General features: G+C 32.7%; 4 protein-coding genes across 7 annotated transcripts; 2 read left to right on the top strand and 2 right to left on the bottom strand.

The window, feature by feature from the left end:
* Window positions 1-1,842: 1,842 nt before the first annotated feature.
* Window positions 1,843-3,138, bottom strand: LOC108455985 (glutathione S-transferase U8-like). Its single transcript, XM_017754571.2, has 2 exons — window positions 2,671-3,138; window positions 1,843-2,311 (listed from the first exon to the last, which is right to left on the bottom strand). The coding sequence occupies exons 1-2, from the start codon at window positions 3,100-3,102 to the stop codon at window positions 1,973-1,975; spliced, it is 771 nt and encodes a 256-aa protein (XP_017610060.2). The 5' UTR covers window positions 3,103-3,138; the 3' UTR covers window positions 1,843-1,972.
* Window positions 3,139-7,595: 4,457 nt separating this feature from the next.
* LOC108454261 (rop guanine nucleotide exchange factor 7-like) lies at window positions 7,596-11,352 on the top strand. The gene is made up of 7 exons (XM_017752667.2): window positions 7,596-8,938; window positions 9,015-9,131; window positions 9,249-9,403; window positions 9,672-9,746; window positions 9,827-10,117; window positions 10,197-10,550; window positions 10,645-11,352. Exons 1-7 carry the CDS (start codon window positions 8,425-8,427, stop codon window positions 11,137-11,139), a joined length of 2,001 nt encoding a protein of 666 aa, XP_017608156.1. The 5' UTR covers window positions 7,596-8,424; the 3' UTR covers window positions 11,140-11,352.
* Window positions 11,353-11,588: 236 nt separating this feature from the next.
* On the top strand, window positions 11,589-12,453 carry LOC108454262 (putative lipid-transfer protein DIR1). Its single transcript, XM_017752668.2, has 2 exons — window positions 11,589-12,198; window positions 12,281-12,453. The coding sequence occupies exons 1-2, from the start codon at window positions 11,865-11,867 to the stop codon at window positions 12,295-12,297; spliced, it is 351 nt and encodes a 116-aa protein (XP_017608157.1). The 5' UTR covers window positions 11,589-11,864; the 3' UTR covers window positions 12,298-12,453.
* An 891-nt stretch (window positions 12,454-13,344) lies between these two features.
* LOC108455789 (uncharacterized) lies at window positions 13,345-15,856 on the bottom strand. 4 transcript variants are annotated; one of them, XM_017754336.2, is made up of 6 exons: window positions 14,982-15,856; window positions 14,473-14,566; window positions 13,962-14,122; window positions 13,802-13,862; window positions 13,649-13,699; window positions 13,345-13,553 (listed from the first exon to the last, which is right to left on the bottom strand). In XM_017754336.2, exons 1-5 carry the CDS (start codon window positions 15,105-15,107, stop codon window positions 13,683-13,685), a joined length of 459 nt encoding a protein of 152 aa, XP_017609825.1. In that variant the 5' UTR covers window positions 15,108-15,856; the 3' UTR covers window positions 13,345-13,553; window positions 13,649-13,682. The 4 variants fall into 4 exon arrangements, with proteins under 4 accessions (XP_017609825.1, XP_017609823.1, XP_017609824.1 ...); XM_017754334.2 differs by having other exon boundaries at window positions 13,962-14,134; window positions 14,982-15,458; XM_017754335.2 differs by having other exon boundaries at window positions 13,962-14,128; window positions 14,982-15,426.
* Window positions 15,857-17,793: the final 1,937 nt, after the last annotated feature.

The raw sequence follows: 17,793 nt of genomic DNA, 5'->3' as shown, positions 1-17,793 counted from the left end.
TCTAGGAACCTTAATCAACCACAAATCAACTAATGCAACCACAACAAAAATAAATAGAAACACCGATATTTTTACTTGAAAAACCCCTCTAAATCAAGAGTAAAAAACACGGGACTTTAGAGTCCGATAAAGAGCTCCACTATCATCAAATGTTCGACTACAAGATCACAATATCAACCTACAACAAGCATTCAACTCCGACAAGGCTAACAATATGTAATCTTTAGCAAAAGAGAGAAAAATGAGAGAACATCACCAAAAACGTAGCTGCTGAAAAAATAGGTATTTCCGATGCTACAAGACTCGGATGAAAAATCCGACCGTACAAAGTCAAGAACATCTTATTGCCTAGCTGCTGTCCAAAAATCAGCTCAATCGAACCACGGATGGACCTTCGATCGAAGAGTTGATCACTGCTGCACCAAGCTTGAAAAACTGATTTTTCTATTCTCTCTTTTTCTCCAACGAGCTTCAATCTCACTCTCTGTTTCTCTCTGGATATAATTGAGAATTTTGCTCTCAATTAAGAATGCTGCCCACTCCCACGTTAAAAGGCCAAAAAATTGGCTTTTGACAAAACCAAAAAAGAAGGCAAAACATTGTGGCAGAAAATATGGGTTTCCCACATAGTGGGACCCACACCTAACATCATTTACCATCCTATTTTTCTTTTAGAAGCTTAAAATTTTGGAGCATATATCTAACAGTCTAAGTGACTATTATTGCACTTCTACGTCATCAAACTTTTCTATTGGAGTGCTTCAATTCTCTTCTTATCATATCCATTTCGTTTTTTAAAAGATTTCCTCTTTGCGGAACATTATTTGTTCTAAAATGGGAAGATGTCGCTTTTTCCTCATAAGATCTTTTATTCTAATGGGGTGTTGCATGAGTTAATCATTTTTGTGAGTAGACTTGCCGTTGTTGTTGTAATTACTCCTGACTTCGCTTGTCCTTCAAGTTCAAAGATTAATTATGAGTTTGGATTCGAGTTTTGTGTAGTTTAATTGTCAAGGGTAGAGTAAAAATATATTCTTGGTGGTAGGATGGAAAGATTATTGAAAAAGCATTTTTGTTGTTGGGTGAAGTATTGGTATTGTTTGTAAAGGTTATACGTGTTGTAAGGTTGAATTCTCCGATAGAGTTATTGTTGTATTTCGATTTTGATGATCGAGAATATCTTTTATGAGATGAAGCCCATATTCACTGCATCAATTATTAATACAATAAATAAAGATTGAAAGTGTTATCTCACACAAAAGTATTGTGCTAAGACCAAAAAGGAGACTTTGCCTTTCTCTATAATAAGTGGGAGTATATATACTCCTTAGATAAGTGTCCTCCTTTTAGTGCTTAGGAGTTGTGGGGTTTTCTTTGCACGTTTTAGGATTCGATTCTTAAGTCACATGTTGTTTCAGGAGATTTCCTCAATTTACATGATGATTGATTAGTGTGCTTTATACATTCTAAATGGTATTTAACAGTTGTTGGCAAGGTGATGAGCATTGAATATCATTAGCATGTAGATATCGACCCAATTTTATTGTAATAGTGTTTTTACAATCAATTTATTTAAGTAAAATGACATAATATTTTAACACAACTTATTTTTAAAACCTTTGATTATATAACATATACACATCGACATTTTTCTACAATTGAACAATTTTCTTTTTGCAAGTTAAAAACATATATAATATTCATTAAACTGTAAAAAAAAAGCTTAAAAAGGCATTAATATGTTTTAAAAATAATCACATAATATTATTCGATGAAATTAATGAAAGAAGTTGGCATAAGCACTCAAAAATACAATTGGAAAAATGGAGTATCTAGAAATGATGAAATAATAAATAAAAGGACCTTTTATTTAAGATTGTGTTAATTTATTGTTGGCTCAAAACAAGATCAAGCAGTACGTCCAAACATATACGAAGATTAGAGACAAAACGAGGTAATAAAAAGGTGTCAATCATTGGGAAAGACTAGCTTTGACAAAGGATAATAGTTTGTCTGTAGGAGGCAAACTTTCTTTAACAACACTGCAACTTATGAAGTCGTCAGTCCATTTAAACAAGTCGGGGAATTTCTCCACTGACAACACCTCCAATCCCGTAGCTTCTTGAATGGTCCTAAGCCAAATGGTAAGAAAGTTGGCAGCAATGTCTACCATTCCGATCGCATCCCCACCAAAGAATCTCTTTCCATTCAGTGCACTTTCAAGCATTTTTAGACACTCACAAGCTTCTTCCACCGCCGTTTCTCGCTCATTCTCAGGGCTAAATGTAGCTTTCCTAACCGCAGGCAAGCACTATATGTACACCACAAAAAGAAGTGAGGCACAAGTGGATAAATTACTGTTTGAAATTTAATATCCGATTATTCTTTAGCCTAAATTTTTTTATAAAAAGACAAAACTCACAAATCCTGATCTCATTTAAAATATAAAATTATTGTTATCATCAAAATAGTTATTTTTTATTATTTTATCACTAAAATAACACAATTCAACTTCATGAGAGACGAAATTAACCTACAGAAGTTTACATGCACCCAAACTTTGAAAGAAAAATACAATATTTTGACTAAAACTGGCCCAATAAACATGAGAGATTAAACAAATATGATGTTTGAATAAGAAAGATTAAACTAAAAATAAATAAATTTTACCTTGTCGTCGATGAACTTGATCCAAAACCGATCGATGGCTTTGTCATAAGGATTTTGTGGTAAAATGGGATTGACTTTCCAAGTTTCCTCGATATATTCAAGTATAACAATAGACTCTACAATTGGTTTCCCTTTGTGGAGAAAAACTGGGACTTTTTTATGAATGGGATTATATTTCAAGAGTAAATCACTCTTGTTCTTTAAGATGTCCTCTTCTATATATTCATATGGAACACCTTTCAAGCTCAAAGCCAGCTCTACCCTGTGGCTGTAAGGGCTTGCCCAGAATCCAAAAACCTGCACTTCTTCGCCCATTATGCTACCTTTGTTCCTCGCTTTGAGGGTGACCTTGGTTTCTTGCTTCTTATAGAGGGAGGATTTGCTAGTTTCATTGGGGCGGAGATATACGCCTGCTTTAGTCAACTTAGTCATCCTTTATCTAATTCAATTGAGAGCCAACTAGTTAGAATCTTCAAGTTATGAACATAATGGAAAGTCAACAAATGACAAAGGTATATGAACATGGACATGGAGGAAAAGTTCAACTCTGAAAATTATATTTGTCTAATAAATGCAGCTCAGTCAAAGCAATATGAACATGGTCATGGACAAGGCGAATATTGGATAATTTTTTTAAAGTATATATAGTCATAGGGTTGAAAATTAAAGCTCATAATTTCAAAATGGGGTTGACATTTATTTATTTAAAGTTATTATGTTTATATTTGTTTAATTACGTTAAAATAACATATTTGTAAATATATTCACGAACAATATTCATTAATAATAAATAAATATATATTTTAGCTTTTAGATATAAAATAGTTAAATATAAATATCAATAATTATATTATAAATAAAAAAGCAAGCACACAAATAATAAAATAATAGTATTAATATATAATAATAAAATAGTAAATGATTTTTTTTTTTTGGTGAAAGGCAAAAAAGAAAAAGCTAATTAGTTACATATGTTTGAGAAAAATTTTCTAGATTGGTCCAAATCTAAAAAATTCCGAATCCTAAGAGAGGGAATATCAAAAAATTGCAAATCAATTTTAAAAGATAACGTTTCTTTTTTCATGCAATCAGCAACTTCATTTTATTCTCTAGGAATATAACACAAAACCCATAAATTCTCCTGAGATAGCATAATCTGGATTTACCTTATTAAAGCAGAGTTCGAATTGACAGAGTTACTTTCTTGAATAGCCCGAATGACTTCCAGACTGTCCGAGAGGATTATAACACGATCATGACCTCTTCTTTTAAGGGTATAAATAAATAAATTAAACAAGTTTTATTCGTTTTTAGTTCATTTAATACAGCCTTAAAATCTTATTCATATTTGTTTATTTAAGTTGATAAAAAAAATAAATAAACATTCTGTTGATTTGGACAAAATATTTTTTATTACTGAATTATGTCATTTAACTCAATATTACTAAAATAATTCATATGCTTTGTTGACATCAGCTTTTGTGTTGGTTTGAGACTAAATTGGGCCTTGGAGACCTTATTTTTTGTTGGGCTTTTCTTATCCAAGTTCTGGAGTGAAGGGTTGAATCTTTGAGGTAATTAATGTGAAAAATAGAATCAGGCGATGGTGGATTGTTTTGGGTGTTTAATATTTTATTCAAATTTCAAAAGCTTGTTTTCAGCTCAACACAAAGCAATAACTCTAAACAACCCCATTTATGCTTCTAACAGAAAAAGGCTCCCTTTCTTAAATGGCTTGCTTTCAATTTTCAAATATTTGAGAGTTATTTCAAAGAAGACGACCATAAAAAAACAGAGGCTTTAATTTTATTCTACTTTTTGGAAATTTAAAATTTAGTTTACACGTGTTAACTTTCTCTATTTTTTTAATTTAAAATTTTTTATTTCCCATTAAAATTAATATTGAAAAAAACACTCTAGTCCACATTAGACCAACTAGTTGGACTGGAAATTTGTTAGAGTATTAATTTCGTGAGAGGTAAAAATTAATTGACCACAAATCGGTATGAATTGATTAAACCAAGCTAAAAAAATTGATTAAATCAATTTCGAAGTGGTAACCAATTGATTCCCAAAACGATTAGTTTGATTAGCTCAAGCAAATAAATTATTAAAAAATATAAAAATTTATTCAATTGTCAATTCAACTAAATTTTTAGTCATGTTCAACCAGACTGTATTGGTTTGTAGGTCTACCAATTTTTAAAATTTTTAAAATTTTTTAACTTTCAACATTTACATTTTTTTGTTAATTTAGTCCATAACCTTGGAACGGATGTATTTTTTTAGAAAAATATTTTTTTCTTATTTTAAACAAAAACTATTATGATTTTAAAATATTTAAAACAACATAAAAATCTTTAAAATTCAAAATAAAACATAAAAGGTTGTTTTTAAAAATATTTTAAAATATAAAAAATTCAAAATTCATTGTTATCTAAACTAGATCGGACCAATTGGATCAAGAATCAATTGAACGGCAATTGAAAATAGGTTTAACTAGTTTATACCAGACGCGAGTTAATCGATTTTTCCTCTCGCATGATCGATGCCCCAATCGATTCCTAGTTTAAATGGCGGCCTGATCTAGTCAATATAACATTGAATTTTTATTTTAATTTATTTTTTAACTTTACAGAGTTTTCATTCTTTTCATTATTTTTTAAAAATATGATTTTTAATTTTATGTTTTTTTTAAATATGAAAAATTTAAAATTTTAAGTACATTTAAAAGGTACGGACTAAATTGACAAAAAATGTAAATATGGAGAGCTAAAAATTATTTTACCTTGGACATCATTAACTTTAACGATAAAATTAGATGGAGAGATGAAGATTTTAAATAAAAAAGTATCGAACTCAATGTCTTAAAATTAAAGTACATAGATTAAATTTTATATTTCAAAAGAATATAAAGACCTTTGGCATATTTAAACCAAAACAAAGACTCCTTACAATTGAAATATAAATATCGAGAAAGGGATTAATGTTGAGTAATTATTTGATACACAAGTTAATTCCATTCACATGAGTCTCAAAGCTATCAATATCTTATTAATCAAGTTGTTAGCTTGGTGTTAAATTCCACTTGAATTTGATATGGAGCATATTTAAAACATTTTGTTCAAATTTTAAACATGTTATATAGATAACTTGGACTTAACATATTTTAAAAATAGTGTTATTAAAATTTAGGATTTATATATATTTTAATATATTAGGTCTAAATTGTCTATTTGATAGATACACGTATTTAAATTTTGATCCATAGGAATAGACAGTAAAGGGAAATTTTATTTTTGACCCTCTTAAGAACAATAATTCAATTTAAATCCTTTAAATCTATTATTTAATTTTATCCAAAAAAAACAAAATTTTATAATTTAATCTTAATCTTTAACACAAAATTTCTAAATTTGCTCCTAATTTCAAATACGCTACACGCAAAATTTGAGTACATATTTAATGCTCCATTTCATGATTAAGATGACAAAAGTTGTTAATTAATATGATAGTAATATTTTGAAATTTAGTTGGAATATTTTTAAGTATGAATTTAAAATATACAACCATAATTTGAATGCAATTAACGTTTTTAGGAAATAAATCCGCTCTTAGTTTTTATGGTTGAGCAAAATTTGATCTAATTCAAAAAAATTAAAATTTGAGTTAATTGAATCAAGTAATTCGAGTAAACTCGAATAAATAATTTGGGTTTCGAGTTAAATTTTACAATTTGAATAATTGAATAATAGATTGGTGTAAATATCATTTTGGTCCCTATCAAGTTAAAAATGAGCAAATTAGTCTCTCTCAACAAAATTACAGAATAATTTAAAATAAATTTTAAAATTCAAAATATTTATAAAAATTCCAAATTTTATATATTTTAAAAATTATAAAATTTAAAAAAATTCTAAAAATATATAAAGAAAGTTAAAATTTTAAAATTTTTCTAAAATAACAATTTTGAGAATCTAAATAAGTTAATTAATGATTCAAGTTCATCATACTAAAATATATTTTTTATTTTGCTTTGAAAAAGTTTTCAAGTATATATGGTTTTAAATTTATGTCTGTAACATGAAATTAGTTATACTGTAACAAGATTTTAATTTGAGATGTTTAATTTTTTAATTTAACTCGAACGATTTCATTTGATTAAATTCGAATTGACTTGAATTTCATTTCACTTGACTCGATTCGAAAAAAAATTAAATCAAATTAGAATGATAAAATAAAACTCGACAACTTGAAATTTTTTAATTTGAAGTAAGTGGTTTTTTTTTTTTTGTTTAAACATTTGAAGTGGTTTCAATTAGGAAGTCAACATCAGGAAACGAAATCTTAAGTTGGAACAACCAACCTTAAGCCTTGCAAGCAAAGTTTGAAAAAAGAGAAAGAAAAAAAGAGCACAGTGAGAAGTGTTTTAAACAGAGGGAAGGAATGATTTAACAATTATGACAACTTCACTTAAACTCCATTGTCACTTTCCCTTATCATTGTCATTGTTAGTTATCTCAATTATGCTTTCATGTCTTCAGTTTGCTCCCAATCCTTAAACCAGTTTTAAGAAACTAAAAGAACATTAAAAAAATGTCCCTAAAATGTCATAGTTTATAAGGAAAATAATAATAATAAAAGGGCTAACACCATATGTCTGCAATCAGTGAACAATGATTTCTTTATGAAACAATATATAGCCCTCAGATTTATTTTTCATTTACCTAAGATGTTCCTTAAAACCCTAATTATGTTTATATTATATTTTCTTTAAAAAAAGTGATTTTTATTTTAACTAATCATATATCATGATGCGGTTGCCCCTCAAATGGGATCGAGATCCTGTAAAATTACAAAATAATCCCTGATTCCCTCTCTGAAATTACTAAACGCGCCTGCCCTCCATAGTATTCCATTTTGATGTTGCCCAAGAGACAAAGGCATCCTTTTCCATTATCCTTAGTATATCCATCACAATGTGGCTGCCAAAGAACCCACCACTTCTTTCTAGGAATTTTCAGCTCGTAAATTACTTTCCTATACTTCCCAAGCATATAGATACCATGGTTTTGTTTAATACATTGGGACATGGCCATGAAGAGGGTGGTTAAGTAACTTGGAGAACCCGGCAATGGAACAGTTTTTGAAAGCCAAAAATTTGGTGTGTCCTTGGAACTTAACAACTTAATTGAAGGTTTAGAAATTTAAAAAGGCTGTTCTTTTTTTTGCCAAAAAGAGGTTAGATATCATGGATAAATGATAAATCCGTCCCCTACACGACTCCTCATTAACTTACATTTTATCTTTAATTTTCAAACAGAGCCTGGAAAGTTTTAAGATTTGTTTGTTTTGATATGGTTAGAAAATATTAACAGGAAGTAGCTTAAAATTCTGAAAATGGAAAAAAAAAAAATAGGGAAATATGAGGAGGTCTTAAATAGTTTTATAGGTGAAGCAAAAGGCTCCCCAGTCATGTCTTTGAGCAGGCCTCAGTAATCATCAATAGCTTGACTCCATATATTTAAGAACATAAAGCTTCTGCCTTTTTTCTGTCACATAAAAAAGATAAAGGAAAAAGAAGGAAAACCCCACACCAAATTTCTCTGCATTTTTTTTTTTTTTGCTTCCACTTTACCCCATTGAAGTAGACATGTTGGCGACCTTATAGATGGAGGAGCTTTCACCAACCAAGAGTAAATAGGCTCTACCAAACAGCAGCAACAACAACAATATCACCAGTTGAAGCTTTGTATGCCTGCGCCAAAGCTAAAAGCTAAGAGCTTTTGGGTTTCAAAATCTTTTAGAAGCTTGTGTTACAAAGCTATAGAGTCCAATGTGTGTTGCTCACAGAGGTTAGAGTATAGTGGTATGATAGTAAATAACTCTCTGTTTTGTCCTTCACCTGGTCCTTTTGAACAGCAAACTGAAATGGAGGGATTGGTTGAGAAAGAAGGAAGCTTTAAAGAGAAAAATGAAAGCTTTAGTGAGAATGGGGTTCAAATGGGAACATTTGCCGAGTTGCTTGAAGACAAGGGTAGGGAAAGTAGTTCAAGTTCTGATTTTTTAACATCTGAAACAACCGGGCATGAGGAGGAACACAGTCACAGTAGTTCCGAGGAAGGGTCTGCTTCACCACCTTCATTAGGTTGGCCTGTAAAGGAAAATGCTGGGACAGAAGACTGCACCAGTACTAATTGCAGTGAAGATGGAAAGAAAACCCCATTGGATAATAGGAAATTAGAGAAACAAGGCTGCACAATTTCAGGTATTATTATTGATTATCATATGAATTTGTCTCTCAATTGAATTTCTTTTTTATTGGCTAATAATGGGGGTTTCAGAGATTGAGCTGATGAAGGAAAGATTTGCAAAATTGTTGCTTGGAGAAGATATGTCTGGGTGTGGAAATGGCGTTTGCACAGCCTTGGCTATTTCAAATGCCATCACCAATCTTTGTGGTATGCTGTTTCTTCTATTCTGTTTACCTATGTGGGCATTTGTTTCTGATTTTATGTTGGTCAATTGCTATTGGTTCTCTAGTTTGATGGTTATTTCCTTTTCACTTCCATTTGAAGCTACCTTATTTGGGCAAATATGGAGGTTAGAACCCGTTCCTCCTGAGAAGAAAGCAATGTGGCGTCGAGAGATGGAATGGCTTCTTTCTGTTAGTGATCACATTGTTGAGTTGATACCTTCGTGGCAGACATTCCCGGATGGAAGCAAGCTCGAGGTAAAGCCATCAATACTTTTCCCCCATGAACTTCTCCCATGTTTTCTAAATGTGACATTAGGACAGTTTTTGAGTTCTAGGGAACATGTTGTATCCAATGAAAGATTTTTAGTTTAGAATGCCATATCTAGTTTCTGGCAATTCAAATCAAATGCTATTGGTAATGAGAGCTCTCTAAGCAACTTGTATAGTTTTATAATCATGAAAAAAGGTTTTATAATTATATAGTCTAATTCGAATTCATGACTGGTTTTTGTTGTGATTTCAGGTCATGACTTGCAGACCTCGTTCGGATCTTTACATTAATCTCCCGGCTTTAAGAAAATTGGACAACATGCTACTCGTGAGATCCATTAACTCTATAACAATGTGGTTACTATTCTGTTGAGAGCTGTATTTTTAATGTAACAATCATTTTTACAGGAGATATTAGATACTTTCACCGATACAGAGTTCTGGTATGTTGATCAAGGGATTCTAGCCCCAGAGGCTGATGGATCCACCTCGTTCCGAAAAGCTTTTCAACGTCAAGAGGAAAAATGGTGGCTTCCTGTGTCTCGAGTGCCACCGGGGGGACTCCATGAAAATTCAAGGAAGCAGTTGCAGCACAAACGTGATTGCACAAACCAGATCCTAAAAGCTGCCATGGCAATCAATAGTATTACTCTAGCTGACATGGAAGTCCCTGAATCATATTTGGAATCTCTTCCAAAGGTAAAAGACAATGAATAGATACTTGGCATTATGTATTTTAGGAAGTTTTTGTTAAAATTTTGGTACAAATTTGTTTCAGAATAGCCGAACGAGCTTAGGAGATCTCATTTATCGCTATATTTCATCGGATATGTTTACTCCCGATTGTCTTCTTGATTGCCTTGATTTGTCATCCGAGCATCAAGCTATTGAGATTGCCAACCGAGTGGAGGCCTCAATATATTTATGGCGGAAAAAATCAAACTCCAAACCTATTAGCACAAATCGGTCCAGTTCTAAGTCATCATGGGATTTGGTCAAGGACCTAATGATCGATTCTGACAAAAGAGAAATGCTTGCTGATCGATCAGAGAGCCTCCTGCTTTGCTTGAAGCAGCGATTCCCCGGTCTTCCCCAGACCACTTTAGATATGAGCAAAATTCAGTACAACAAGGTTTGTGTCAATAGTTTGAATTCGAGACTTGTTCTTATGAATGCTTTTAATTACAAAATTCATGCTGATAAATGAACATTATGGTGTTAATTAGGATGTTGGAAAATCCATATTGGAGAGCTACTCGAGAGTTTTGGAAAGTCTTGCATTCAACATTATCGCACGTATTGATGATGTGCTTTATGTGGATGACTTGACCAAGCATTCAGATCAATTCTCTTCACTGTCCAGGATCGGACTTATTGGTCAGAAGAGTCTTTCGGTTCCTTACTCAGTGCCCTTCCCCAGCACTCCTTATAGAACAGCTTTTTCAACCCCAAACTTTTCACCAGCACCGCTAGCTACCCCTGCAAAGGGTGATAGATCACCATTTCTTTCAAGCAGCAAAGTTCCTCAGCGTGGGATGGGCATGACAAAGGTCTTGACAGACTATCTTAATATCGATTTAAGGCCGAAGGAATACAGTAATCGAGGTGAAGGAACAGGATCAGGTTCAACCATAACTCAAGAAGCATCAGTTTCTTTTGAATGTCTAACAGAGGCGGTGAGCTTATCTAAACTGGAGCCAGTTCCTGAGAAAGAGCCCTAATGTTGCACATCATGAATCAATTTTATATCTTTTCTTTTAAGTTTTAAATTTGGTAGGAATTAGAAGATGCTTGAGAATGACAAACATTCACCCTGTTATTGTAAATGATAAATAAGTTGAGTGATTCATGCTTTGTCATGGCATCATTTATGATCTCAAATTTGATTATAGCTCAATATTTTGAGGATCAAACATAGAATAGAAATTGCCAAACTACCTATTACTTATATACATATACGATATCATAACTTAGGTGGCCTGATGACACTGGTAATAAAGATGGGAGTAGTTGCTTATAAGTTGATTACACGTAGCCACAACAAAAAGTTGCATGATTGGAACACGCACTCTGTTGGGTCGTTGTTGTTAGCAATGGAGTGTGGAGTTCCAGAAATAGCAGCTGAAGTGTCGAAATGTCAAGCTTTTGAGGATTTTACACAGTCGTTGAGATGATTACAGATGGATGAATGCTTTGGTATATGATGGGACTGAAACGATTAAAAGAACAAATATATAATTCTTAAATCGAAGTGCTACAATTATAAAATTGTCTCTCCTTGTAGTGCCACCCCCATTATACCATTAGTGGATGAGGCTACAATTCCATTACATGCTCAAGTTACAGTATAAATACCCCCCTTCAGAAGAGGCCAATCTGCATTCAGATTTCAGAGTCAGGTTCAGGTTCAGCTGAGGGTTGTTGGATTATTTTCAGATAACAAAAGATGGCAGCTGCAATGAAACTCATCTCTGTTCTGGGATTGATTGTGCTTATTAGCGTGGGAAAGGTGGTTGATGCAGCAGGGGAATGTGGGAAATCAGCTCCTGATAATGAGGCAATGAAGCTAGCCCCATGTGCTGAAGCTGCACAAGACGAGAATGCCCCTGTTTCAGCCAGTTGCTGCGCCCAGGTGAGGAAAATCGGCCAAAGTCCGAAATGTCTCTGTGCCGTTATGCTCTCTAACACTGCTAAAGCATCTGGAATCAAGCCTGAGATTGCCATAACCATCCCTAAACGCTGCAACATAGCCAACCGTCCAGTCGGTTACAAATGTGGAGGTGAGTCTTGATTTCTCTCATTGCTCCATTTTCACTCCTCCCTTTAGAAAATTTTCTTATGTTATAATTGCTTGTTTTGCAGCATATACACTTCCTTGAATGGAAAATTTGGGAGACATAAAAAGTGCTGGAGCTCACTTGTTGTACCACTTAATATGTAGCTTTAAGCTTGTCTTTGAATGAATAACAGCTTAAAGCATGTTTATATTATCCAATCTTGAAGTTCAATAAAATCATCCATGTTTCTGCTTTTAATTGCCACATTACCCTCTGGATCAAAACTGTTTAAACTAACATGGAAACAAAAACATTCCAATTGCATATCGAGCTAAAATATCATTCCTAATAGATACATGTTTGAAAGAGAAATAATATCAAATTCAAGCTGACATTTACAAGGTGATGTTTAAAAGAGTACTTGAATTAAAAAAAAAAAAAAAAAGAGTAAAAAATGTGGTTGCATAGTTTTTGTCCTGACTTTATCAAGTCTTATTTAACGACCCAGAAGTTTCTTTAACGACCATTGTATGTAAAGCATAAGCATTTGTCCCACCCCACAGATTGATAGAGACTGCTTTTAATTCAAGAGTCGAAATTGAAAGGGCAGTTTGTAGAGCAGACAGACTATTTTGGATGGATTGGTGGATAATTGTGGTATATGGGCCACGCTTAATTGATGGTTACTTTTAACTGTTTATGGTGCGTGGCATCTTTAGATACCATCTGAGGGTCATGAAACGAGAATGTGGGGTTTTCATTGGTTTCAGGTATCTCAATGACAGTTTCAAAGTGACAGCTATGTACCTGATTCATTCTTTTTGACTTGTTTAGAAAGCAAAACTAAGACTTTGTTTCTTTAATTTCCTTTTGGATTGTAAAATGCCAAGAAATGATCTGAGTCGAAAAACCCGAACCCAAAATACCCCGATTTGAAATAACCCGAATCATAAATTGATTTTAAACTCAACCCAAATTCATCTTATCCAAAATCAACCCAACTTCTTAATCAAGCAAGGTAGAACTTTTTTATTTATAAGAAAATCATGACAAGACTTGGATAACAAGATAAAGATTATTCCTAATGGAAACGTAAACTCATATTAATTATAGAAAAGCAGAAAAGAGTGATAAATGGAGCAAAAGCAGTAAATTCATCATATATAGTATTATCATATCAAAGTCACTGAAGCATATGCATAACAAGAAAAAAAAGAGCAAGTTTCATTATCCTTTAAAGAGAAGAAGGGAGACCAAATAGCTATATTTGCTTGGCTCTTGAAAGTAATACAGGCTAACTGTCTGCAACGTTTGATTACTATAATCCTTCTCCCATATATCTATATCTTCCTATGTACCTGCCGAGGATAAATCAACAAACAAAGCAACATGGAATAAGCATATATGTGATGATGTATAACCTCAGTGACTATGAATATGTGACTAAAGGTACCTTGATATAAGCATGTTGACTGTCGATAAAACTCTTAGTAGTATAGAGACCCTGCATGAAAAAAAAAAAAAAAAGCAAAGATGTCAGCCTTACAGTTTAAAATGTTATTCGGTACGGTACTGGTCCAGTATACTCCATTAGACAATTTCACACCTTGCCACCAGTTTCCTCTTGTTGCACTCCCTGAATCGTCTTCTCCGTCATCTTTCTTGAACTAGAAAGTTATGCAAACATGTTAGCAGATTCCTAAATCCAAACACTCATCAAACTAAAGAGAGCAATGCTGTTGATTATGTGATGCCTATACACTCACCACAGAGTCCAATTCAGAGCTCTGGCTACCCTGGGGATACAAGTACACATCTTGGCCACCATAGTAGATGGATGAACTTAAATGACATGGATATATTCGTTGCTCTTGATACTTGTCACTCTTGTCTCGATTTTCCGTATTGTCAGTTTCACCTTCAACAACTACACCTAGTGCTTCAGAATCAATGGACATAATAAAAGAACTAATTTGTATAATCAAGCAAAGACATTAAACTTCTGATTATATCTATATAATTAAAAACTAAAAGTTAAGGTGGAAATTAGATAAATAAAACTAGAACCAATATATGATTTGACAAAACAGTGTTAATTCAATTACCATAGTCATCTCAAGGCTCTTGAAGAGAAGGAAGGAACGGCAAAAAGGGAAAGAAAATAGCAAGAATGTAAAACCTTTTATCTTTTCATGTTTGCAATAATAGGTTCAAATATCAAAATCATGCCCTACACATAGAAGCAAATCATGTAAAAGGTAAAACTGATGCACAAACCAGAGGCTCCGGGCTTTGTATTCCAAGGCTCATTTGGAGAATGCTGGGTTTTAGCCCCAGCAGGACGTAGAGACTCCCTTCCGAAAATCTGAGCCTACACCACCTTAGAGAAATTAAAACTTTCTGAAAAAAATCTAAAAGGACAGACAAAAAGAGAAGCAGAACAGGTCGTCTTGATAGAGAACTTGCATGCATTTGCAAAAGAAGAAAGCATAGGAACAAAACCAAGAACGAGAAGAGTGTCAAGTCATCAAAAGCCTTTAGAACAAAAAGCCCTTCAAATTCACCACCCTTCGTAAAGCTCTGATTATAAAACAAACAACTTTGGAACAATAGTTTCTTAAACCGTTTCAAATTACCCAATTGAAAAAAGATTGAATCTTTGAAACTCCACGGAACCTAAACAATAAAAAGTTGAAAACCCCATTGCCAAGAACATGGAGTACCAAAGAAATGATGCATAAAAAGATTAAAAGGAAAGAAAGAATCTCCAAAGGCGATAAAAATACCTTAGATGGAGGAGCAAATATAGAGCCGAAAATTCCAGCGGAAGATGAAGGTGGTAAATCTTTTGAACCGAAGAGCTTTGAAGTGATGGAAGAAGAGGACGATCCGACATTTTTCTTTTCCTCCATTCTCTTGTTAGTGCTCTTCAACAAGGTGAGACACGTATATATAGAGAGAAAGAGAAAAATTTGCAAGAAGAACGGTTAAGAGAAAAGGAAAGAAACAAAACGGATAGAGAGAGGATAGAACTTGAGAGGAAAAGAGGAAAAAGAAAGGAAAGCAAAGCAAATGAGTAGAAGAAGAAAACAGTACACAACGGAAATAAAGGATGCGAAAAAGAAAAGAGAAGGGAAATACACGTGAAGCTTGAGCTCTGTTTTATAAGAGAAAGAAATCACAAGAAAAATAACTCATATTTGGGTCATTAATGACAATTTAAGGCAGTTGTGGCTGACGACGATCATTCATTGTGTTACCTTAAAAAGCGTTTTATGTTTTTCCGGTTGCCTTTTATCGTGCTTTGAATTTTTTGGTACGTGGGAGGGGGTATGGGGATCCAAGTTCCAATCTTTTACTGCCACGAGTAGCTTAATTGATAATAACAATTCCCCCCGTCACCCTTGTTTTCAAGCTCCCCCCTATGTCTACTTGATGGGATTGTTAGAAGAAGAACCTTCTCAGTATTGAATTCAATTTTGACTGGGCTGCTTGTAGACCTGACCTGACCTGACCTGATCTGACCAGTGAGTCAGTGACCACCCTCCTTTATGACCTTATCCCTTTTGTCCTATCGGACCGCCCCCTCATCTGGTGGGTCTTCCTTCTTCATTCCACTTCCACTTTCTGTCTTTGCCTTATTTGAAGCTAATGGATTTATTATGACCTTCCTTATACAGTTGTTAGGCATCATAGATTTTCACTTCAGATTCTGTGAAACAACATTCCTCTTTTGAGTGGATAATGTAATGTTTATAAATACTATTCATTTTTTTTTCATAAATAGTATTAAAATATTGAATGTGTTCGTACAACATAAAACAATAGTAAAAATGTGTAATTATTAAGAATAAATATACTCCTTTATTATTACAAAAATTAATCTGTCTCAAATTGTATCTTATAAAATAATTAATGTGAGTTTTTTATCATAAATTTAGTAATTAGATCTATTTTTATATTTTCTTTCTTTTTTGTTTAATTTTACACTTAAAATTATCAAAGAACAATGTGGATCAATATGATGACATGTTTCTAATACATTGGTACCAAATTGAAAAAGGTGGTTAATTTCATGGGCCATTTGGTATATTAGGTTGAAAAATATAATAAATAAGGAAAATATAAAGATAATATTTTTAAAAATCTTTCAACCTTATAAGATCATTTACTATTATTTATAATTTTAATTAGTTTGTATGATTTATAATTTTAAAATATTGAAGGCATTGAAAATGGTCGTTGAAAGATTATTAACTTTCCAAATGATCTATAAGCCGACAATAAGATAAGTAAATAACTCGTGATCTGTGTCACCAATAGTACCAATTGTATCAAGTCAACCTTGTAGATTTTGCGGTAACATCATGTGACGTAACTCATCCAATTTGAGTGATAGATGGCATCAAAACCAAACTACCTAGCAAAATTACATTCATTGAATAACTTCTCGACAGTTTCATTATACTCCTAACACAAAGGACATTCTGAAAGTGCATTAATTGAGCCTTTTGTAGCTCCATTCATGTGGGAAAATGATCGTGACAAAGTTTCCAAAAAAAAAAAGTACTAGTATCTTGAATTTTTGAAATAACAGAATCCCACTTTTATCTTTTGTAAAGAAATATATTTGGTATTGTTTAATGACGTAGGCATAATTTGTCGAGCCTCGTCAAATTTTTCATGTTCATTATTGTTTTTTTGTAGGGTACAATTGTGATGATATTTTGTGCTATTAGAATAAATTATAGGGAGATTCTATCTAGGATGTTAGGTTTTAAAACACTAGATTTAGTCTGATTGAAGGCATTTAGAATGGTCATTGAAAACTTATTAATTCAGTGCTAATAGGATTATGAGTGATATGATTAAATATCTTTTCATTTTTAACTTTCCAAATGATCCATAATCAGACAATAAGATAAGTAAATAACTCGTGATCTGTGTCACTAACAACATTAATTGTATCAAGTCAACCCTATAGATTTTGAAGTAATGTCATGTGGCGTAACTCATCTAATCTGAGTGACAGGTGGCATCCAAACCAAACTATCTAGCAAAATTACATTCCTTGAATAACTTCTCGACGGTTTCGTTATGCTTCTAACACAAAGGACATTCTGAAAGTGCATTAATTGAGCCATTCTATAGCTCCATTCATGTGGGAAGATGATTATGGCAAAGTTTCCAAAAATAAAAAAAGTACAAGAATCCCACTTATATCTTTTGGAATGAAATATATTTGGTATTGTTTGATGACGCAGGTGTAATTTTTTGAGCCTCGATAAATTTTTTATGTTCTTTATTGTTATTTTGTAGGGCACAATTGTGATGATATATTGTGCTATTAGAATAAATTATAGGGGGAATCTGCTTAGGAGGTTAGGCTTTAAAACATTCAGATTTGGTCTGATTGAAGGCATTGAGAATGGTCGTTGAAATATTATTAATCCACTGTTAATAGGATTATGAGTGATAAGATTAAATATCATTTCATTTTTAACTTTCCAAATGATTCATAAGCTGACAATAAGATAGGTAGAGAACTCGTGATCTGTGTCACTAATAGCATCAATTGTATCAAGTCAACCCTATAGA

Source organism: Gossypium arboreum, chromosome 9 (assembly GCF_025698485.1).
Source record: "Gossypium arboreum isolate Shixiya-1 chromosome 9, ASM2569848v2, whole genome shotgun sequence".
Classification (NCBI taxonomy): Eukaryota; Viridiplantae; Streptophyta; class Magnoliopsida; order Malvales; family Malvaceae; genus Gossypium; species Gossypium arboreum.
This window is presented reverse-complemented; position numbering and strand designations above follow the sequence as displayed.